The sequence below is a fragment of the Plecotus auritus genome (genome assembly GCF_963455305.1).
Source record: "Plecotus auritus genome assembly, chromosome: 9".
NCBI lineage: Eukaryota > Metazoa > Chordata > Mammalia > Chiroptera > Vespertilionidae > Plecotus > Plecotus auritus.
Window position 1 is genome coordinate 146,735,650 of NC_137783.1, and position 24,615 is coordinate 146,760,264.

A 24,615-nucleotide genomic window follows, 5' to 3' on the forward strand; every position below is an offset into this window, starting at 1 on the left:
ACACAGATTTAGGCCCTGGCACAAGTCTCTGCGATTACTATTTTAGAAATTTAACTCTATGACGGCTGCATTGCCTCTGAATCTCACTGGAATAGAATTTGCAAATGCCCAGCAGCAAATGCAAAATTCAGAGATTCCTAGGCACACTCAGGGCCGCTGAGATTTTGCTGCAGTGACTTTCTCATTAGCTGCAGTCCGAGAGCTCCCAGCCCAGTGCTGACCACTCACTGGAGTTGCTCAATAGGAATCTTTCAAAGTGGTCTACAGTAAAAACAATTGATTTGAGCCCTCCACAATTAAGTTACAAAACAGACACTTACCATGGTCATCGTGTATAACTGCTTGAGTGAATTCATGGTCCGTAGGAGGATAACCACCAGCCCACCACCTTCCACTGTTTCTACAGTCCTGGCCAGCAGGTTTGGAGTTAAAGCTTCAAAATCCTGGAAGAGATTTTAGAAAGGGCTGGCCATGCAGAGTACCTACATGGAAGCTTACCCAAGGGCCAGGTGCTGAAGTAAAAGGAGGGCTTCAGAGTACAAGCTCAAGACCACACCCCTCACCCAACTCACCGGTCACACACACACAAACACCCTTACCCTTACTGAGGGCTACCACAGAAAGCCCAGCCCTGGAGAATAGGGGTACCTGGTTTTACATGTCAAAAGTGTTTCTAATAATCTCTGATAACATACATTTTGGACAGCCATCCTCCAGTCTTCACTGATTCAAACTTGAATTTCAAAAACATCTCACATTCATTTTCTGATATGTTTATAGATGGAAACTGTAACTGACAAAACTCAACTGCACCACATGGGGGAGCCATTGCTTAAAGGAGCCACTAGTAACAGTGTAACAGTGGTAAGCTTAACAACACTCACTATGGGTCAGTAATCAAGAGAGTATGAGGCAGAATGCTTTTTCCTGCCTCCACGGTGGGATGCAAGCCAGCAGTGGGTGGCACAACCCACTGGAAGGCAGAGGGGGGGGATTAGAACTTCTAGTCATGATTTTCTTAATTTATATTTTGTAAGGTTTGCTTTACAATGTATGTAATCATAATAGTACATGTAAATAAATACATACCAAAGTGTGGGGATTTGTGCTTAAATGTCTTTTTTTGTGCGTGAATCAAAGAATAAAACAAAGACCATGAGAGCTCAAAACAAAGACAAATGTAAAACAGTCTATTAACTTGCCAGACAAAATAATACATACCAGTGAAGAAATTCACCGGGTAGTTCTGTGTGTGTGGGGGGGGGGGGGGGGGGGGGGCTGGGGGGGGGAGTGAGGGGATAGTGAGGGGAGTTTAAGGACTTGAAGGGGCAGGAGAGTGTTGGTGGGGGTTATGCCAGTCAGGCACTCTGGACAGGACATGAGCGCACAGGTCTGTACACATTTGGTTAAAACAAGGCCACCTTGTCACCAAAGTTTTCAGTTATTTCCAATCAAGACCTGGGGTCCTGGGGTCACTTGAAGGTCACAGTGCTTTCTTTATCAGCTCTAGCCTGTTAGACTCCGTTGTGACAGAACATCACTGCCAGCGTTGGTATCACTAGACAAGTGCCACTTTAAGTAGAAACTGTTCTCTTAATACGGGATGAATTATCGTTTGTCTGAAAGTGGCCAAGTGTTCCGCTGATAATACTTGGGAGAGGAGGGTTCGTGTGAATCTTCTCTTGCTGCCCACTGCTCTCCTGGGGAACCAGGCAGCCCAGCACCCCCCCATGCTGACTCCAGGCCAGGCCGGAGGATGTCACCCACCTGGAGAACACACATGCCGAAGGTATTGCCCAGGATCTTGTGGGTCTCATTGTAGTAGCAGTAGCGAATGTTTGTGGCGGCGACAAAGAGTTCAAAGGGGTCATCTTGCTTTATGTTCAGTGTCCCATTCTTTATTTTCTTCTGTAGCTGACGCATTCTTTTCTTCCGGTGACTGCAATCACCCCCCCATCCCACGAGAGCCAGTTAACCAGAGGGGCTAGAGAATTGGGAGCGAATGATCACCTGCTTAGACCCTCAGAGCCGGGAGGGAACCTGGAAATTGTGGGGCTGATCCCCTCCCCTGAAAGGTGAAGAAAACCAGAGCGGCACTGGCAGAGTGGTTTAGAAGCTGGGCTTCGGAGGGAGACAGAGGCAAGCCTGTGTGAACTCTGCCGTCCTGCTCTGTCACTTTAAAAGAAGGGTGATGAGAGGACCTAAACCTCTTCTGGCCAGAGCCAGAGCTTGAATCCAACCTCAGTGGCCTCGTTACCTCAGTCTCAAGCCACTGCTTCAGCTAGAGGGCGCCCTCCCCAGAACACCTGGGAAAGGCGTGGTGACGGCAGGCTCGTTCACTCAGCTTTCCTAAAGGAATCCATCACTTCCTTCCCACACTGGGGGATTGAGTCCCCAAGCAGTTCTAACCTAAGACAACACTGCCAGGGTGACAGGCACTGCAAGAGGAGACAAGTGCTGAAGAGGCGGGGCTGCGGGACCGGGGAAAAGCTCCAGGAAGGAGCAGCCCTGAGAGGTGGGAGCACTCGCTAGGTGATGACAGAGGCAGCAGTGGCCCCGGAGCAGAGGAGGAGCAGGTGCGAAGGCAGGAAGTCCCACCACAGCAGAGAGCAGCCAGAGCTGGAGATACGACTTCAGAGTCAGCATCAGAGCCAAACGCATTTGGGAATAAAGGAAGAGGCCCAAGGACAGAACCACACATGCCAGCTGGGCTCAGCAGAGGAGAAAATCCGATCAAAGGGAAGAGAAGAGCGCAGGAAGGTGGTCTGAGGAAGAAAAGGAGGGCATTTCTGAGGTTATCTGCCAAGTGACAGCATTCTGCACCCCGGACTCCTCCACACACAGAGCTGTCGTTTCTGCTGGGTAACCGACCCACCTCCCCGGCTCAGTGGCTGGGGGGAGAGGGGTCTTTCCACAAGAATTAGGGAGAAAGACTGATTTCTACATATAAAACTCAAGTCTGTGTCTGCAATAGGGACAACAGAAAACAGAAAGCTGCCCTGGACAGTGTGGCTCAGTTGGTTGAGCACTGTCCCATGCACCAAGAGGTTTGCAGGTTCAATTCCCAGTCAGGGCACAGGCCCAGGTTTCAGGCTTGATTCCTAGTAGGGGGCATGCAGGAGGCAGCCCATCAATGTTTCTCTCTCTCCCTCTCCCTTCCTCTCTCTCTCTGAAATCAATAAAAACATTTTTTTTTAAAAGAAAGGAAACAGAAAGCTGAGCTAAAGTGGGAAAAAACAGAGCAGACATGCAGAGATGAGAGGATGAGCAAAGACTGGGAGCATCGTGGCTCTACAGCCCAAAGCAGAGCTGACGTCTCATCCCCTGAGGGACCTGAGCTGTCCCCTATTCTCCAATACACTCCCTTTGTGCCTAAGTGTGTTTGTGCTGAAGGTCTGCTACTTACAGCCCCAAGTCTTAAGTTCACAGGTTCAAAGAAATAAGATTAGCCAGCACAATGTCAAATACAGCAGTAAACTAGTGAAGGAAGAGCTCTGAAAAGAAGGAAAAAGAGGAAGAAACGTTATCGCATTGGGCATCAAGTCATCAATGATATCCAAGAGCACAATTTGATCATGAGGGTGGCCAGGAAGTGCAAAAGGCTTCTGTTTCAAGATATTTGGCAATAAGAATGAGAAAAAATGCTAAACTGAGGGATAAGGCTGGGTATGTAGCCTTTTTTTTTTTTTTAAATAATGGAGAAAGCTGAGCATGTTTAACAGGAAAAAGGAGAAAGTTTCAAAGGGGTATAGAGTATCGGGAGAGGAAATAAAGTGCAGGTCCTGAGAGCAGTTTGAGAAGAGATCCAGAGTAGACCAAAGGGTTTGCTTTAAACATGGGATGAGGGACAGCCTCAGAGACAAAAGGGAAGGAAGAGGGAGAGCGAAAATTTGAGGTAAGGAAAGGCAATTAAGGGAGCTTGCATTAAATGGGCTTAGGAAAGTAGGAAGAAAAATCACGTGCAGAAAGCAAGGATCTGCGCTGGGGACTTAAAGAGCATGAAAATGATTTGAAACTTATTGTCAGCAACGAAGGAAGACACCAGCACTAGTATTTTCTCTAGTTGGAAATGTCCTCAGAGACAGCACCCCCACTAACAATCCCAGAGAAACTCAAGAAATCACTTCCTGCTCTCCAAGGACGGTGAATTCTGGTATTCACCATGGTCCAGAATTTGACGTACTGTTGGAGGCTGTCCTACAATACAGCCTCTAACAAAACTAGGCTGTCCTGAACCCCTGGTAACACAATTGTTTACTTTACACCAAGAAGGTTGGGAAAGCACCAACATCTGCATATGGTGTGTGCCAGGCCAACTTCACGGAGTTCATGCTGTGAGACCTAAGGTTCTAATGAGGTTGTCTAAAACGAAAAAAACACGTCAGCAGGGCCTACGGCAGATCCACGTGTGCTAAATGTGGCCGTGACAGGTTCAAGCCTTCCTTATTGAGGAGCAGAAAATCGCTGTGAAAGTGTTGAAGGCACAAGCACAGAGTCAGAAAGCTAAATAAATTTTAAAAATGAAGCTTTTTTGAGTAATAAAAACAATTAAAAGGCTCAAAAAGAAAAGAAAGAATTTCCTGGCACTTAACTAAGGAGCAGGAAATGTAAGTAGCATGGGGCACTCAAAGGGCCGAGCTTACCTGCTAAACCCCAGCTCTTTCTTGTAACACCACAGCACCGAAGGCCGAGCCTTCACGGTTGCTTTGGACAACATGTGATGGAGTATGACCACCTGCCAAAGGAAAAAGTCACAGAATCTCAGAACCAAAAGAGACCTTAGAGGCTGCCAGGCCCAAGACCTCATTTGACAGATGTGGAAACTAAACTGAGGGCCAGGGAAGTGCCCAAAGTCACAAGGCAAGTAGGGCTCCAGATGGGACTAGAAGCCACACACCCTTAACCTTGTGCTCAGCCCAACACTCAAGGCATCTAAAGTTGTTAACCTGTCTGCTAAAAATTCTAACTACAGAGTATTTATCACTTACAAATAAATAAAGGAAGATTTCCCAGTTGGCATTTTACTTAAAACCAGTCAAGCCCCTAGCCGGTTTGGCTCAGTGGACAGAGCACTGGCCTGCGGATGGAAGGGTCCTGGGTTCGATTGCGGTTAAAGGCACATGCCTGGGTTGCAGGCTCGATCCCCAGTTGGGGGCGTGCAGGAGGCAGCCGATCAATGATTCCCTATCATTGATGTTTCTCTCTCTCTCCCTCTCCCTTGCTCTCTAAAATCAATAAAAAAATATACTAAAAAAGAAAACCAATCAAGCTGGACCGGTCTGGCTCAGTGGTTGAGCATCAACCTATGAACCAGGAGGTCACGGTTCGATTTTCGGTCAGGTCACAAGCCCGGGTTGCGGGCTCAATCCCCAGTAGGAGGTGTGCAGGAAGCAGCCAATCAATGATTGTCTTTCATCATTGATGTTTCTATCTCTATCCCTCCACCTTCCTCTCTGAAATCAGTAAAAATAATTTTTTAAAGAAAGCATTAAAAAAGAAAACCAGTCAAGGGACCTTAATGTCATTGTGTGCTAAAACCCAGGAGGGCCTGTAACATGCTGACTCTTTGGGACTGCACACAGTAAGTCAGAAGCCTGTCCCAGGCCTTACCTGATCTTTTCCTCGATCTCCAACCACAACAAAGAGAGACCTCTGCCGCTCGGCTACCCCATTCTCTATGAGAATCCGGATTCGGTTATCTACTTTCTTCCGATGCATGGTGAATACTATCGCTAAAACAGAAAGGAAGGAAGCACAGACATGAGCACCAGGTTCTGGGTGAGGAACATTAGCTGCTGCGAGGCCAGGGACTGTACTAGGCACATTTACAGGTAACACCTTAACCCTCACACAGCTCTCCAGGGAAGACATCACCCTCATTTTTAAAATTAGGAAACTGAGGCTTGGGGGGTGAAGAAAATGTTCCCTCAACATGAGAAGTCAACAGGAAAGCTGTAATTCACAAGTATATGGAGGAGCATTTTAAAAAATCAGAAAGAATGTTCAAAAAAATAGCGACTATACTATATAATAAAAGCCTAAGCGACCATTACGGCAGAACGACCAGAACGACCAGTCGCTATGATGTGCACTGACCAACACAGGAGCTGCCTTTTGGTGGGCAGTACACTCCCACAGGGGGAACGCCGCTCAGCCGGGCTCACGGATGGTGAGCACAGCGGTGGTGGCAGGAGCCTCTCCCGCTGCCTCCACAGCGAGCCGAGCGGTAAGGAGCAGCGAGCCGAGCGGTAAGGAGCAGCGAGCCGAGCGGTAAGGAGCAGCGAGCCGAGCGGTAAGGAGCAGCGAGCCGAGCGGTAAGGAGCAGCGAGCAGGTGGGCAGTAAGGAGCGAGGGGTCCCAGACTGTGAGAGGGCGCAGGCCGGGCTGAGGGATCCCCCACTCCAGTGCACAAATTTCGTGCATCAGGCCTCTAGTACTATATAATGGTATATCTATGGGATATAATAAAGCAGTTTTCAATAAAACTTTTTCAAAATCATTAAAATTATCTACAAATATGGATATAGATGCTCATGAGAGAATAACATGGCAGGATTAAGTATAATACCAGGTTTTTTATGCATATACTAATACATAGAGGGGGGAAAATGCCTGGCCAGCATAGTTCAGTGGTTGAACCAGGAGGTCACGGTTGGACTCCCAGTCAGGGCACAGGTCCAGGGTTGCTGCTGAAGGTTTGACCAGTGGGAGGCATGCAGGAGGCAACCGATCAATGATTCTCATCATTCATGTTTCTGTCTCTCTCCCCCTCTCCTTTCCTCTCTGAAATCAACAAATAAAAGTATTATTTTTTAAAAAGAGAGGGGGGAAAAAAAGACTGGAAGAAAACACCAAAATATAAAGTAGTTATTTCTAGATTTGAGATTGCTGATTCTTATTTTGTTCTTTTTTTTTTGGGGGGGGGGGAATTTTGCTTTTTAAAATTCACACGCCAGGCAGACCTCAAAAGTTATTGTAATTACATATAATAAAATATCACATCATTACCATAATAAATACACCAAAGAAACATCGGATATGTTAATTACATTTATAACATGAAATTTTAAATTAGTTACTTAGAAACTCCAGTGTCTGCTACATTCTAAATGTAAAGCTCATTAACTGAACCTTAACCATGCCTTTACTGTTCTTGTAATTCCCCAATCCAAATATAGAATTTAGTATTTCTATTTTACTATAAACACTACGTCACAGTCAGTGGTTGCCATTTTATAAGGAAAGGAGCAAGTATCCCAAGGAAGAAAAGCTATGGAGACAGGACTCACTCAAGTCTGCCTGACTGGGAAGCCTGGTCACTCCAGTTTTTTCTAACCTGCCCATCTTGACGGCTGTGTTGCGGGCCACAGAAAGACCCATTATAATCCATCAATAATAGTTATTGGGACTGCTTTTTGCTCTAGTTACCTGGCAGGCCCAGAATAGTACCAAAGTCTTGACTTCTGATTCAAGTCCTAGATTACTGTTGCCATGAAAGGCTTAATGGATGAGGAAGGCCTCGTAGGAGGAAAAAGGGTGATTATTTTTCATTCACTCATCTGTCGTCTAACAAATACACATAGCATCCATATGCCAGGCACCCTTCAAGGTGTACTAGTAAACAAAACGAAGTCCTGAATGTGACTGCTGAATACGGAGTATAAAAGGAATGAGCGCCGTCAAGCAGCTAAGAGTGTGGGAGGATCTGGACTCAGATTGCCTCAGTTCAACGCCCAGCGCGGCAACCAGGTCCGCCTGTCCGGGCTTCAGGTACTGCGGGCAAGTCCGCGGAAGGCCAAAGTGCTGTCACCCACCCCACCACCTCGACTCCTCCAGCTAGAGGTCCCCAGAGGGTGGAAATCGAGCCAGGCACCCCCCGAGAGCGCTCGAGTGGCTGCCTATTGGGGAAGAGGCTCCTGTCATCCAGGAGCGCCCGGCGGGGCGGCAGCCGGCGTGGGCCGGGCACAAGCATGGGTGCAGAGCCTTCGTCTTCGAGCCGGTCTCCTCCGGCCCCAGGACACCGACCTCGGCACCCAAGCCCGCCACCCCGGGAGAAGTACCTGAGTCCCGAGTTAGGCGAATTCCAAATAGCAGCGAAGCGGAAGCACGTGGAGTAGGACGTGCTTCTGAGCAGCTTCCTAGGATGGCGCAGGAACTGCCCCCAGCGGACGCCGGACGCCGCCTCCTGCGTTCGCCCGGCTCCGCTACGCGCCCCGCCCCGCCCCGCCTCGCCCGCGCTGGGAGGCGGCGCGTGCCCGAGGGGGCCTTTCTCAGCCCTGTCTCTGCGTGATGACGTCAAGACCCGGGAGGCGGAGCTACCATCTTTGTCGCGACCGCGGCTTTTACTTCTGCGGGTGGCTGCTATGGTGCAGCATGTAATTTGCCCCTCTTCATATAGAAATGAAGATATCTAGCTGCCAAGGACAAAATAAGCACGCAGATGCCTGCACCCTCGGCCCTTCCCTGTGCCGGGTAGCTCGGGTGCCGGATAGGTCCGGGACACCACTTGGTAAGTAGTCCAGGGTTTTCAATATTAGCCCGATTATGCGAGACGTTCCTGGTTTCAGGAATCTGCGTAATTTTACCGACCCTCTTATTTAAGAACCTTACTGTTTTACTGTGACAAGATGAGGAAACTCGATCAGCAGACCTATTTCATTCATCTCACCTAAGCAACACACCCAGTCTATGACCTCGTAGTATGGAATTGTTTTACACCCATTTCGGCCGCCGTACTTCGCAGGTTCCCTAGGCCCACGGCCACCCAATGCTGGCGCTCTTCTGAAAACCAGCTCCCGGGTTCAGCTTTTACTGTCCCCGGGTAACTCGCCTAAGCACATGGTCACAAGGTCACCCATACATTCTTTGGGCTCGCTAGGTCGTTGAACTTAACAAATTCAACTGCTTGACACTTCTTTTCGGACACCTCAAGTCTGAAATCGGGCTCATTTCCCTAGCTCCCTGAAACTTTCCCCAAAGTAAGACACTTGTAAAGCTGATAGTTTCTTTACTCAACAGTCACCATCCAGGCACAAGGGATAGTAACCACCACGTTCCTGTCCTTCGTTAAGCTTCAGGTAGGTTTTAAATGGTAGTAAAGCTAAAATATCCAGTGATTAAGGGAACTGCTTTAGAGGTGGACATGAAGCAAAGACCCAAACTTAGTGACAATCTTGGCAAAGCAGGCAGTGTGGCCAGAGTAATGAGCAAAAAAAAAATGATAGATCAGGCCAGGTAATGAAGGGCATGTGGGCCACTGATTTAGACTTAACTCCAGGTGTGATGGGAAAGGACTGCAGTTTGGGATACAGGCAAGTGATAAAATCTATTCTCTTAAAAGGCTCACTCTGGCCCACTATGCAAAAATTATAGCAATAGAAGCAGGGAGAACCATTATAAGCTACTGTAGTTAACTTCTAAATTGGTATTGGTGATAGTCACAAGTGCTATATGACTCAGGATATATTTTCAAGGTAGAACCATGTGGATTTGCGTAAGGGCTAGGTATAGGGTATGAAAGGAAATTCAAGACGATGTCCCAGATGTGTCTGTTCTGAGTAACTGGAAGAATGTGGGCTAATCAAGAGATCAAGTTGGCATACTCACCACATTCAAATGAAGACAGTATGAATTGCCTCAAGAGTTTGGGACCTAGAAATATTTCACACTAAAATGCTAATTGTGTCAAAATCATGAGATTAAATGAGGTCATCTAAGGAAAAAATATTAGATATAGATAAGTCTGATAACCAAGGCCCGGAGAACTCAGCAAAGTATACAGATAGGAAATACATAGAATCCATTCACCACCCTCCACACTTCGTATTTCATACGTTACTTTAACAGGCATCTCTTGACATTTTCTTCTCAACACTGCACTGAATGTTCTTTAAAATGGCATTTATTAGGAGGCCCACCATCCTTCCCCCTGTACACACAGCTCAAAAATCTTCAATAGTCCCCATCTACTCTTACAAAATAAAACATGGCATGTAACTATAAAGACATCTCCAGTGGTTTGTGTGTGCTTCTTCCGCCTCTCACTCTACTAAGTCTGTATTCACTTGAGCCAGAGAGCATTCTCAGTCACTGGAGATTGGACCTTTGTACATGCTTTCCTCTTACCTTCTTTGCCTCATTCTTCAAGTCTTAGTTCAACATCCCTTTCAATGAAGTCTTTCCTGATCGTTTTGACTGGGTCACATCCTATCAGACATGGCCTTAAAAGCTGTTACTCCATCGTGGCGTTTGCTACACTTTAATGCCACATCAGTATCTTTAGACGGTTCAGTGAAAGAAGGAACCAGTGATTTTTGTCACCACTGAATGCTCAGTGCTTGGCATGCCTGGCAAAGGCTACCCAAATTTTCTCAATGAAGATTTAGTTCATTGGCTCCCTAATATAAACACAGGACTCAAAGAAAACTAGTACTTACAAGTAACACAATACTAAAAATTGGCTTATTAATAGATTAGGTCGGTGGTCGGCAAACTCGTTAGTCAACAGAGCCAAATATCAACAGTGCAACGATTGAAATTTCTCTTGAGCGCCAAATTTTTTTTTTTAAACTATATTTTACTGATATTTCACAGAGAGGAAGGGAGAGGAATAGAGTTAGAAACATCGATGAGAGAAATATCGATCAGCTGCCTCCTGCACACCTCCCACTGGGGATGTGCCCGCAACCAAGGTACATGCCCTTGACCGGAATCGAACCGGGGACCTTTCAGTCCGCAGGCCGACGCTCTATACACTGAGCCAAACCAGTTTCGGCGAGCGCCAAATTTTTTAAACTTAAACTTCTTCTAACGCCACTTCCTCAAAATAGACTTGCCCAGGCCGTGGTATTTTGTGGAAGAGCCACACTCAAGGGGCCAAAGAGCCGCATGTGGCTCGCCCGACCACTGGATTACGTGAACCTTCACTATGTAAACTCAAAGAGCCAGTCTTCTGCATGGGACTGGATTAGGCTTCAGAGCAGCTGTTAAAGGTATTGACAGCCTATCCATTTTACGTTAAAACCAGCAAAAACTCCAGTTGTCTAATGATGAATGTTTGAGAATAGTTTTGTGCTGAGCACCTACTAAAATACTGTAGTCCTGTCCTCTTAGAAATCAAGGCTACCAGAGATGTCTTTAAGCTTTTTTCTCTCCTCCTAAGTTAAGGAATACATCTTTACTTAAAGTTTGCTGAATAGTATATGCAACTAAGGCAGACTTCACTCAAGGACAATAAGGAATAAGACTTTAATGATTTAATCTAATGTAATTAAAACATTCACTAGTCTTCTCCAGTATTTTTGTAGAATTCAAAATTGGAAAAGGTGTGATAAGCCTTAACAATTTACTTTCAGTTTCCTGAGGATTTTCCTTCCCCATTACCTCTTTAGAAGGGGTAAGTTCAAAGGGCAATACCAACTCTTTTAAATATAGTCAACAAAACTTAAGAGGCTTAACAAGAACTCAGTGAGTTAGGAATTCAGGAGCTTAAAGATGAAATGAAGGGTTTGAACTCAGTGCTTATCTGTATATCATTTCCCCCTAATTAGATATATCATTGAAAATAAAATAATACAAATTTCCTAAGACATTTATAAGACTGACTACTCAACTACCTTCTACATTTTATGAATTGGTTGTCAACAAAGCACCTCCGTTCATGAGCCTTCTGATGATAATAAACACATTCTCATTTCTCCTATAAGCAGGAAAGTCTCCCATGTTGCATATATGAGGCAAAACAACTATGCAAGCTAACTGATTAAAAATATGTAAAGGATACTTACTTTAGTATCAAGATAACAATGATCAGGAAAAACTCTTCCCTATTCTTTAGGGATATTAGGATCTGAAAATTAAATTGCCCTAACCAAGGCAATCCATGACATTCTACCTTAAAGCTTTAAAACAAAAGCCACATTATCCATGTGAGATGACTGGTATTTGTGCATTTACAAAAATTATTTGTATGTATGGAGTCTTGCTATACCAAGAAGCTACAGTGACACGTGACAATCATTTCCTTGCAACTCTGCTAATATATGCTTTTGACCAAACAAAAGCCTTTCTGCGGATAGGACAAATATATTAATATATTAGACAGAATACTTAGAACCAAGACTTAGATCTTAAAGGAACCTTTTACAAAGTTCTCTGCCTCAGACTGAGGTATTCCTTTAAAAAATATAGCCTGGCCCCAGCCGGTGTGGCTCACCTGTTGAGCATCAACCCAGGAACCAAGAGGTTGCGGGCTCCATCCCCAATAGGGGCAGTGGGCAGTGCAAGAGGCAGCTAATCGATGATGTTCCTCTCTCATCCATGTTTCTATCCCTCTCCCTCTCTCCCCCTCCCCCCCCCAAAAAAAATCAATAAAAAAAATATTTAAAAATATAGTCTGAATTGAAGCATAAACGCTTTACATTTACACTGTAATGGTAGAATGCCAAAAAAAAAAAAAATACATAGTACTTCAAAAAAGCAATTCTTTAAAAAACATATAATCAAACAAACACCTTTACACATTCACAACATCTACACTAATGCATAGAATTTTGAAATCTAGAAAGTGTTTCTCCCCATCCCATCTCTGAACTGATTGAGATCACTGTATAAAGAACTTATTTACTTCAATTTTGATTGTAAATGTCATGAAATTATTTTCTACACCGATAGCAAATTTAGTTTTATAGAGGACTGTAAGCATACATCTAGGGATTACCCAATAAACCACGAATATTCTATATAATCCCTCTAAAATACACATAACATATGGTTGTGGTACATCCCAGGCAGATGTCATTTAAAGCACACAAGGGGAGGTGCCAACAAAATAAATACTCATTTGCAAATGTAAACAGATAACCCTCCAATATGATGTACCACAACCACACATGAGGAAAGTCAAGAACTTACTTTATTTTAAAATAAACATTGAAGATTCCCCCCCACTTCCCACCACCCTACAAAACTTTTGCATGTGGAATGTTCAACAGCCTATCCATTTTAGGTTAAAACCAGCAAAAACTCCAGTTGTCTAATGATGAATGTTTGAGAATAGTTTTGTGCTGAGCACCTACTAAAAAAAATTCCTTAGCTAAAGGCTTAAAAAATGTAACTTCTGCACAGAAAATATCATTAACTTAGTAACCTTTGCTTAATAGGTGGGCTTAGTTCTCCTTGAAGTCAAAGTGGGATACGACCAGCAGCATTGAGTTCATAGGCACACAGAACTAAGTGCTCAAACTGCTAGCACATATTCCAGCATAGTACATAAATTACTAAACTGTCAATCTCCATCAAAATCTGTGACTCTCCCTATGCATCTAAGGGAAGGAATCACCACTTTGAATATAAATCCCTCCAGGAGAAAAGGATAATTAGGGTTAGACAAATTTAAGTACTATAGAAATAGCTGCTGGAGATGACCACAAAATTTGAAACACTAACAATGCATGATTGAACAGCTGCTAGCTGTTGAACACCAGTGTTTCAAGATGCAACTTTTATAAACATGTTTTATTTGTTTTGCTTATACCATCAGAACTGAAACTACTGACTGTCATTTCCCTAAAATAGGGAAATCAATCTAACATATACTGGTGCTTTTCAAAAGATAGCAATTTAAAAGGGTGGTAGCAGCAGGCATTTGATCTCTTTTAAAAACCTTCAGACTGCAGGAAAACATGTGGCCAAGAGTGTTAGGATCATCCATTATAGATGTTCATCAGTACCTGTACCACTTCAGGTGACACAACAGCAAGATCCAAGGATTAGTGACAGACAATGAGCATCATAAGGAATGATAGGTATTACCAATCCTTACAAAAATCATTGTCAAAGAAAATGTTATGTGTTCAAAAGGTATCTAAATACTTCACATTAAGTACAGAAGCGGTGATCCAGATTACATCCCATATTTGTTGCATATTTTTCAAAAAGTGCCAATCAAAGCCTAATTTTGCATTTTGGCTTTGTCTTATAGTGTCAGCTGTTAGGAAGCAATTTACATGTGTTTTTAACCACAGTCATTTGGCCAAGGATGAATAGTACTGTGTCAAAGCTGGTAGCCAACCTTATATGTGTGATTAAGGGCCCATGCGTAATTTGATGTGCATCTAAACGTTCAGTGCTCCAATTTAACTGGAAAAGTTGTGAAATGCAGTTTTTCTGCCAAACCAAACTCCTTCCATCTTCCTTTCAAGGGAAATGTTTTTGTCAATTACCACTGAATAATGCTAGGGTTGATTTGTAGACGTTATCCAATGTCACAAGTCAATCTTGCTTTTTCCAAGCCACTTCGGTTAACTATGGAGATATTATCACCCTGTAAAGTATATTATGTTTTACTCCTAAGCAAGGGTGAGGAATCTGAGTATCAAGTGCAAGGTTCAAGATGACGCTTAGGACAGAACATGCAGAGTAAAAATAGTTTCCTTCCATATCCAGGTAATATAAAGCTGACAATTGTAGTCCTGTCTTTATGGGATGAAAACAGTCCCTTTACAATAAGTTTTCTGAAAGGGAGAACAAATAGATAATAACTCTTCTGGTAACATATTATGGTACACTGGCCAGTGTGTTTTTGGCGATTAAACATAATCCTGTGAATCAGATTAATTCACTTGCTGAGTGTTCATTTGCGGCATCCCTCTGTTGGGTCTTGGGGGCCCTCCACGACCTAGAAGACAAAAATGGCATTTGGTTTTTCTTTCAAATACTATTTGTTTTGCCTTCAAGCAGATTTTCATCTGAAGTCAAGAAGCATGTGGGTAGCTTGTGACCACATTATTAGGTTTAAGAGGTCAATTCTTCAGTGTTCAAGTTTCACCTGTCCTGGAAGTTGTCATGCCCAAATTTGCTCATGTTCTCTAGCTAAAAGAAGAGTAGAGCTAATGGAGTATTCCACCAGTACTCATTCATTCATTCATTCAACAAGTATTTATTGAGTGCCTACTATGTGCCAGGCACTGTCATCAGGCGTTGGAAATAGATACAGCAGTGAAAACAGACAAGGTACCTGCTCTCATGGAGCTTACATTCTAGTGTACACTCTAGCTTATTACATTTCAGTAGTAAGTAACATCATACTATCAAAATTAATAAAAGCACCAGAATGAAAAACAGACCTTATTACCTAAACTTTTAAAAATAAACTACATAACATTGAAAATTGTATAATGACTTGTAACAGATAAAATAACTTTTTACATGCTGTTAAAACAATTTTTAGCTACCAGTCAATTCAACTTTCATAGAATATGCTACAAGGTGAAAATGAACATAACTCACATTCACATGCAAATATCCTTTGATATTTCAAGTCAATAATTTCCCAGTGATCCATTAATTTTTTAAAAATGCACCTTTTGCTGGCCAGTTTCTATTAGCATTAAAATCAAAGTACTTTATAATTCCTCCTAAATATACATTTTATACATGTGATGGCCAATATCTAGAGGAAACCTATTCAATTTACATCCTTCAAATAAGAGAACCATTTAGAACTTCAGATCATATGAAATGCTACTTCTGTTACATAGGTTGACTTCCTGCCCAAATAGTACGAAGTAGTTTTCCTACAGTAATAGACAAAACCAAAAACTCTTAAAAGCTGTATATTTAAATATTTAATTAGTTAAGAATTTGGAGGTTTTGTTTAAAAGTCAGAAATAAATGGGTATTTATATAATAGTGGTCCAAAAGGCATTGAAATTTCAATTAAGTTCTATGACTTCTAAATGGTTCTCTAAATGTAACTATGGCTTATCTGGCCATTAAAGGGTCTCTGGCCCTAAAATATAATATGCATGTTTCAAAAATAAAAGAGGAATAATAAATTTATATAAATGTTCAATCTCATTCCAAAAATGTCTTACAAAATGTTTCAGTAAGTACTTCCTAAAAACATTTAGCAGGTTTTAGGACCTGAAAAATAATTTGCAGTTGGAAAAACATTTTTTTTTCTGAGGAGGAAAAATGTTCTTGTTTTTGAGACAGTATAGTAACAGGGAAAGTCATTCAAAAAATTAAATTTGGGTTCAAGATAAATTTTAGAAACAGAGCATTTCATTTAATCCCTTGCAACAAGTCTGGAAATGATAAATGTATTCCTAACAAGTAACCTACATGCAGATTATGAACAGCTCTTCCAAGGCCAGAACAGAAGCTCCACTTAGGAACTAGGATCACCACCACAAAATATTACCTCGTGGGGCTCCCCGTGGTCCATTCTGCCCAGAGCCTCGCTTGAAATTCTGCTGATATCCATCCTAAAAGACATGCTAGTTAGTAGTGAAGAGAAGGTAATTTTTAAAGCCTTAGCCTTCTAGATTCTTAGTCAAATACTTGCAAAATACAGAACTCTTCCTTATTCTTTTAGACATTTCAATGTAACTATTATTCTGTAATTGTTATACTCCTATTCTTAAGAATGTTCAATGAAATATTTTCTTTCTCCCTGCTCTTAAAAATCATTGTTTTTAACAGATGTTCTTACATGAGTACCTACACTGAGTGCTAAGAAAAGCAAAAGTCATCCTTCTCCAAAATGAAGTATCTTGTAAAAAGGTATAAAATCAGCCCTAGCTGGTTCGGCTCAGTGGATAGAGCATCGGCCCAGGGACTGACGAGTCCTGGGTTCAATTCTGGTCAAGGGCACATGCCTGAGTTGTGGGTTCAATCCCAAGTAGGGGGTGTGCAGGAGGCAGCCAATCAATGATTCTCTCTCATCATTGATGTTTCTCTCTCTCACTCTCCTTCCTCTCGGATTTCAATAAAAATAATTTTTAAAAAAACAACACAGGTATAAAATCAGCCCAAATTAGTTAATCAAGTTCATTAAGAAACTACAGCCCAGACAGTATGGTTCAGTGGTTAAGCATCAACCTATGAACCAAGAGATTGAGGTTTCGGTGCCCGGTCAAGGCACATGCCCAGGTTGTGGACTACATTCCCAGTGGGGGATGTGCAAGAGGCAGCCGATCAATGCTTCTCTCTCCCTTCTCCACTCTGAAAGCAATAAAAATATATTTTAAAAAGAAACTACAATCACTTTCATTGGTATATTTCAGTCATTTTGTATTTTAAAACAACTTTACCTACCCGCTGATAGCCAGAGTAGTCCCGGGGAGCACTGAACTGAGACTGTGTGTAACCACTGTTTGGAGTGTTAGAGAATGAAGGGCGGTAACCATCATATCCTCCTAAAATTTAGGACAAGAGAATAATTTTCTTATCTTCACAAGGAATGTTTACTTTCTTACTACTGACCAAGGGAAGAACTAAAAAATTATAAGCCATGATAGTTATTCATATTAATTTCTAATTACTCTCCTGACCCAATTTGTTTACATATTTCTATGAGCATTAATTAGAAAATGAAATTTTCTCCCATCCATGCACATACACACAAGAAAAGGCAAAAAAAAGCAACCAAAAAAATATCGCTAAGGTCTGATAATATATAGAAAGCAATTATCCCTTATAGGACAATAGTTGGCATGGACCTAACACTTACAAAAAACTCAATGTCAATTTAAATGACTCAAAATATGTAAAAGTTTTTAAATTATATAGGAGACTAATGCAGAGAGATACATATCTTTCCCAAAAACATGACTATTTCTATATATTTTACAAATCAGGAAAGGGCATGAATTTGGTGTTGTTAATTTTTACCTCTGAATCCATTTGCAGGGCCCCTGTATCCATTCATCAAGCCTCTAGCACCACGAGAGCCTCCACGAGACACACCACGACTATTGTAATAGGGCTGACTGCTACGAGGAAATCCAGTGTTCTGCTGAGGAGGCTGCTGGTGGTTACCAGTCACTTGATGGGGCTGGTCCTGGGAACCATGGTAAGTGCCAACCACTATAATAAAAGAGAGGGAAAAAACATGTAAATACACACACACGCTATACACAGCTCATTACAATTTGTTCTCCCACATGCTTTCTGGCTTAAGAAGAATCTTATACAGCCTCCTCAAAGTTTAATTCTGGCTTTACATAAATTTTCATATTAATAGGGAAAACTACACATTAATAAGTCCCTGCCTTGCTCCTACAACAGAATACAAATCTCCAACAATTCTCTATCCCTGAAAGCACACCATTGTGTGAGAACACACAATTCTATCCTTCCAAATGATTTGAAAAGCTATATTAAACATCTTCTGAGAGGCAACACCTATTAGCACAAGACCAAAAATTCAAAAGATCTCACATACAGAAACAGTAAAATTACCATTTTATACCATTTAATCACTTATTTTCATTATAAGGTTCCTTAGTAGTTGAAGCTTTCTTATTCTTTTAAATCTCCCTCAAATTTAGTGAAAACACAAAAAATGTTTCCATAGCTAAGCTACAATATTCAGTCAATTACAAAGATAAATCAGCAGAGGCCTTCAACTTGTAACCCCCCTTACTTCTTGATTCATTTCAAGCACTTTTGAGTGCAGCCAATTTTGAAGACAGTTAAATGATACACTGGCATGCAGCCAGCTAGAATGAAAGGAAGGTCTTAGAAGGCCCACTACTCTGCACCCGTCCTCCTCAGTGGGGGGGATCTAGAAACCTTCAAATGTTAAATACCAAGGCACATCTCTGCTATTATGCCAATGTTCGTAATTTTCATAATTCATGGGGTGGGGGAGGCAAAAAATGGGGTACTTCTTATACCTTTGGGAGGTGAGGAAAGTTTTCATAATTCATGGGGTGGGGGAGGCAAAAAATGGGGTGCTTCTTATACCTTTGGGAGGTGAGGAAAGTAGAGACCACAGGAAGGCCTGCCTATACCCCAGGAACAAAAACAGCAGCCTCTAGCCAGCCCAGATCTCCCATGCTTGGGCAGAAAGAAAAGGTGGCGTGACTCTCGAAAATCTTTACCTGACCTATTTTATATACTCAAGAAACCCCAATTGACAGGACTGCTCCAGCCATGAAGACAGAAGAGAAACAGTCCAGAGATGGAAGACGCTGACGACGCCTTGCCATACTAGCAGTCAGCAGCTGTGCGTCGCTGCAGGTTGCCCAGGACCAAACCAGACAGGGTCGGACCTGCATTACCACCATTTGTCCACCATCCAGAACTGAAATATCATTGCTGACATGTACACATAAGGAACTGTTTGACATTGAAATTGGGACTCAAAAGAACTGTTGGCCCAGAAAGAAACTCACTAAAGACTGATTCATTTGCCTCTCAGCATAACCATTATTATTGCTTGTCTCATTTTCGGTTCTTTTAAGTGTATTTCTAATATCACATGATCTTACTCATCTAGGGAAAATAATGAACAACATAAACTGATGAACAAAAACAGACCCGGAGACAGGGAAGCATCAATCAGACTGTCAAACCTCAGAGGGAAGGTAGGGGAGAGGAGGGGTAAGGGGGTAAGGGGGAGAGATCAACCAAAGGACTTGTATGCATGCATATAAGCCTAACCAGTGGTCACGGACAACAGGGGGGTGGGGGCATGTGTGGGGAGGGGTTTGGGATGGGAATGGGGGGATGAGGACAAATATGTGATACCTTAATCAATAAAGAAATTAATAAAAAATAAAAACAAAGAAAGAAAGAAACCCCAAGTACATTTTAGCTCTTAGAATGCTATTTTTCGATTAAAAGGCTAGAAAATGTCTAGGAAGGAAGGGATCATGACTCCTTTTTCAACTATGTAATGGAACAAATACACTATTATTATCATCTTTAGATTAATTACCTTTTACTGCATTCCCAAAATTTAAAATTACAAGCAAATATCACCAGTACAAGTAACATTTTCTATCTAAAAAGATTCATTTGTACGCGGGTAGAAAGTAGGTAAAAGAACCGTTTCGACTCACTTTTTATCACTAAGAATTAATGTTGGTCAAATCTCACTGTAAGAAACTCAAAGCAAAACAATTAAAGAGTGATCTTTATTTAAAAATACCAGAATTCCTTTTCTCCTTTAATTCAAATTAAACAAAACTTCTGGAATGATGGGACACACTGATTTGTTCAACAACTATCCGAGTGCCCTCAACATGCCAAGCATGTCCTAGACATCAGGGATGTATCAGTTACTAACGCACAATCTTTGCCCAGATGGACATTTTAATAATGGGAGATAAGTGAATAAAATACACATACAAGTGAAAACATCTATATAGTATCAGGAAATAAGTGATGAAGACTAAACCATAGCAGGATAAATGAGTGACCAAAGTGAGTGTGATATATTTAGACAGGGCAATGAAGGGAGGTCTCTGTAAGGTGCTATCTGAGCAAAAACCTAAAAAAAGCCAATAAACAAAGCCACGCAAACATTAGTGGAAGAAAGTTTCAGACAGTAAGGAGGAGTGTAAAGGCCATGAGAGAGCAGAGAACCTGCTGTGCTTATGGCTGCTATGGAAGGAAATAGGATATACACAGGATCAAGGCAGGGACCAGATCATAAAGGACCTTAAAAACCAAAGACTTTGGATTGCTTTTCTAAATAAAATGGGAAGTCACTGAAAGGTTTTGAACAAGAGCAAGACATCTGATTTACATTTTAAAATCATCACTCGGGGCTACTGTGTGGAGACTGGGCTAGAGGTTTAAGTTTAAATAAGCAAAATATATGGGGTGATTTTGCTTTTTTATTGAAAATGTCTGTGAATGTATGCAGTTAATCTTTATAAATAATATCATTTAAAATAACAAAAGGTTAGCCAAAACCGGTTTGGCTCAGTGGATAGAGCGTCGGCCTGCGGACTCAAGGGTCCCAGGTTCAATTCCGGTCAGGGGCATGTACCTTGGTTGCGGGCACATCCCCAGTGGGGGGGCGTGCAAGAGGCAGCTGATGAATGTTTCTCTCTCATCGATGTTTCTAACTCTCTATTCCTCTCCCTTCCTCTCTGTAAAAAGTCAATAAAATATATTTTAAAAAATAAATAAATAAAATAAAATAACAAAAGGTTATCTATCTAGCTCAAGTGCTTCCATCAATTAGTAGTGAACTCAAGTAGAATGTAAGAGCAAGACAGTTTGAAATCAACTGGCACAAGGGGTAAAATTAACCAATATGTAGTAATTACTTTTAATTTCATCACACCATCTTGAAAAAATGGCAAAATAGCAAGCATGTCAGCACAATGTCAAAAGGTCCTAAATTTACCTGCTCCAAACCAACTTATGAATACTAGTACATGGCAATGAAATAATTAAAGGAGCCTGAGAGCAAGAAGCCCAGTTATTTAGAAGCTGAGCACACACAGCATAACTGACAAATTTCTATCAGATTATGACTAACTTAACCTCCCTACTGATTAGTAAGTGCTGAGTACTATAGGGCTATGTAAGAATTTATTACTGAAAAATCTACCATGTTAATCCAGATCTAATCAGAAAAGTTCATAGTTACTTAAATCAGTCTGATAAATTCAAAGTAATAACAACTACTATGGTTTTTGCAGGGTTTGCCATAGTTTGTTGTGGGATCCCAATTAAACTCCTAGGAATTAAATAACCAAAGACCTAAAAAGGTATTTCATGTGTTACAAATTTAACAATCTAAAATATCTTTATCTACTTTATTACTGACAGGTATGCTAACAGGCCAAATTACAAACATACTTTCCAACAAGGACTTTTGTTTCAACCAATCAACCAAATGCAGCCACCACCAACTCCTTACTGCTTCCTGACTTTGTATAACTGAGTGCTGAGTATCATGCCAGCAGGCTTTAATAAATTAGCAATTAAAAGCAAAATTAATCATAATTTGAATAACAAGTTTAATTCCACTAAAATCATATAATAAAAAGGATACTATGAAAGCTCACCTACCAAAGGAAAATGGGTATAAGACTGCACGTTATTCATATATAGCAAATACATACTCAATTTAACTCAGGATCAAAAATGCAAAATTGGTAAGGTCTAATGCTAAAACACAAATTCCTGGATGCGGCCACTCTAAAGTCTAAACTGTCCTACACTGTCAACAACTGCATTGGAAAGCAAGCAGCCAAGGAAGTGACCCTGGGTTTCCTACCTGTTTGAAGCTGTTCTTGCTGAAGTTCTGTTTGCTCTACTTGGTGAGGCTGACTGGAAAAGCTCTGGTTATAACTGGCCTGGTACTGATTCTGCTGTTTTAAAGTTTCTGGTTCATTAACAGGAGGAACTGGGGCATTCATATTGAACACCTGTAAGTAAATAAATGATTAGTTCATCCAGTTATGTTAATTTCCTCACTTTTAACATGGCAGACTCCAATGCTGGTTTTACCTCAAATGTAAAAAAGGCTCAAACATCACACACACACACCCTTCAATTAATGCACTTCAATGTGGGAAAAAATATATGCCATACAGCACTTAAAGCAGAGCATTATGAGTGTGGATTTTAAAAATCTAAAGACATATAATCAATAGCCTTGGAAATGCTATTATAAATGACAAATCTGTATAAAAGGCATAAACCCCTGATACAATATCAGTTACACAATTTAATTCTATAAACTTGAAATGAGTTGAATATGTACTTCAGTTATTTTATTTTTATGATATTTTCAATCACAAGTTAATATTTTAAGTATTTAACACTATGAATTTTCCTATGAGCACTGATTTAACTCTATGCCACTGATTATTTTCCATTATCATTATTTTCTACAAACTGCAATTTAGAGGTGTTTACTGAAGAACCAGGGTGCAGTACCATACTGCCTGAATTTACTTTGATATACTTCAGTAAACAATTAAGCAAATACAGCAAAATGTAGACAACTGCTAAATCTAGGTGACAATGTTTATATATGGATGTTATTTTGGTCTACTTTTCTGCATGTTTAAAATTTTGTTAATCAAATCAAAAGGGTGCAACTGTAAAACAAGAAGATATGATCACATAACTCCTCTAAGACTCAAATCTACCTCTGGAAGCAGGAAAATCAGAGTTTAGGTTCAATTAAATATACCCTCCAGTTAGGGTAGATGCAGACTCAAGCACAAAGTTAAATGAAGACTTTTTGTTGAAACTCTAGCATGATAATAGTACACACTAGGTACTCAATGTTGGTTGAATTAATTTGCCTACCGTTTGCATGGATTGGAATGGAGCTGCATTTACATTGATTCCACTGCTATGTAAAGGTTTGCTTGTCCCAGCCTGGAACACTTGTGGCTGAGAGGCAGCAGGAAGGGATGAGGATGCTGAAGTCTGGTCTGCATTTAAAGAGATTGTTGCCTAAACACAAAGTGAATATATGCACTTTAGTGATAAACTAGACTTAGCCAAGGCTACTGCCCATATGTGTATTAACAAACTTAACTATTTCATGAAATAAATATACTGTAGGTACATGCATTAGGTCCAAAATGAAGAGTCACTATATTAACAGTAATTTACCTCAGCCCAATTCATGAATAAGCACCTCATCAAGTTTATATGACCTGGTAACAGAACTTGCCTGAATCTGATCAATTGGTTCCTTTTGTGGTCGTTGCTCTGTAGCATGAGAAGGCTGGTACAAGGGTTGAGATGCTGTATACCCTTCACTTGTGGATGAAACCAAAGGAACCTACACGGAAATAAAGTAATCAAAGCTTCTTTCTGTTACAAGCCAACTCTAATACATGCAAAGCTAAAAAAATAGATGTACCTGTTAGGTAGACTATAAAACCTAACAACTACAAAAAATACATACATTATTGAAGCTCAAAGTTAAACACCAGTCCAGTTATAAGGTCCCCACAAATACTTCTAAAATGGTAATATCTGCACTAAATTTTAGAATTATGTCTAAAAGCTGCTTCTTTCATTATAATAAACTATTATTAAAAAAAAAAGAATTAGAAAAACATTTTAAACATCACCAAGAAAAATAAATGTAGACACAGAAATAAAGCTACACATGCCAGATTTGGACACCCATCAAATTCATACCTGATTTTCATAAGCTAACTAAGAAAGTGACTGAAGAACTGGCTAAAAACAAACCTGCAAAAATATTTGTATCACTCTTACCTGTGTAGCTTCTGGTTGTACGGGAACTTGATTAGGTTGAGCAAGTCTAGATTCAGAATGAACTGAAAAATTGACCAAAAAAATATCGTTATACAAAATTAAATTTTTTCAAAGATGTCTAAATACCTTTTACTTTGTAGCAAAAGGCAAAATTCTATAGCCAAATTCTAAATAAACTGTTGACAATCATGAAGATACTTTGAATTTTAGCTTTCAAGTGAGTATTGTGTTTACTGGTAATCATTATTAATCAACTCTCACAAGGCTTTCATTCTGTTTTACAAAGGTAAAGATGTTAGTGATAAAGTATTAACAAAGAGGTAGAGAGCAACCCTAGCTGATTTGGCTCAGTGGATAGAGTGTCGGCCTGTGGACTGAAGGGTCCCGGGTTGGATTCCGATCAAGGGCACATGCCCGGGTTGTGGGCTCCATCCCCGGTAGGGGACGTGCAGGAGGCAGCCTATTGATGTTTCTCCCTCCCTCCCTTCCTCTCTTAAAAAAAAAAAAAAAAAAAAAAAATCAATGAAGCATCTTCAAATACATTAATTAAATAAAAAATACAGGATCTTTGGTTAGTCACTTAAGATTGCCTGTTCCCATGGAGAATCTAATG

General features: G+C 41.1%; 2 protein-coding genes and 1 long non-coding RNA gene across 4 annotated transcripts in view; 1 reads left to right on the top strand and 2 right to left on the bottom strand.

Annotated features, from left to right (window-relative positions):
• NAT10 (N-acetyltransferase 10) overlaps positions 1–8,227 on the bottom strand; it is a 33,867-nt gene extending 25,640 nt beyond the window's left edge. The window contains exons 1-5 of the mRNA XM_080688018.1: positions 8,060–8,227; positions 5,611–5,732; positions 4,644–4,735; positions 1,768–1,939; positions 321–443 (exon numbers count right to left, since the gene is read on the bottom strand). Of these exons, the coding sequence (XP_080544144.1) occupies positions 321–443; positions 1,768–1,939; positions 4,644–4,735; positions 5,611–5,718 (495 nt within the window). The 5' untranslated portion in view covers positions 5,719–5,732; positions 8,060–8,227. The remainder of the gene's footprint in view (positions 1–320; positions 444–1,767; positions 1,940–4,643; positions 4,736–5,610; positions 5,733–8,059) is intronic.
• A 63-nt stretch (positions 8,228–8,290) lies between these two features.
• LOC308257897 lies at positions 8,291–19,933 on the top strand. Its single transcript, XR_013961649.1, has 3 exons — positions 8,291–8,508; positions 17,694–17,856; positions 18,929–19,933. It is a non-coding gene; the product is annotated as an uncharacterized lncRNA (long non-coding RNA).
• CAPRIN1 (cell cycle associated protein 1) overlaps positions 11,232–24,615 on the bottom strand; it is a 41,211-nt gene continuing 27,827 nt past the window's right edge. Inside the window, exons 12-19 of one of the 2 annotated variants that reach the window (XM_080688022.1) lie at positions 24,003–24,064; positions 23,446–23,556; positions 23,073–23,222; positions 22,030–22,180; positions 17,676–17,870; positions 17,100–17,200; positions 16,204–16,267; positions 11,232–14,676 (exon numbers count right to left, since the gene is read on the bottom strand). In XM_080688022.1, the coding sequence (XP_080544148.1) occupies positions 14,612–14,676; positions 16,204–16,267; positions 17,100–17,200; positions 17,676–17,870; positions 22,030–22,180; positions 23,073–23,222; positions 23,446–23,556; positions 24,003–24,064 (899 nt within the window). In that variant the 3' untranslated portion in view covers positions 11,232–14,611. The remainder of the gene's footprint in view (positions 14,677–16,203; positions 16,268–17,099; positions 17,201–17,675; positions 17,871–22,029; positions 22,181–23,072; positions 23,223–23,445; positions 23,557–24,002; positions 24,065–24,615) is intronic. The other variant, XM_080688021.1, reaches the window with a different exon arrangement.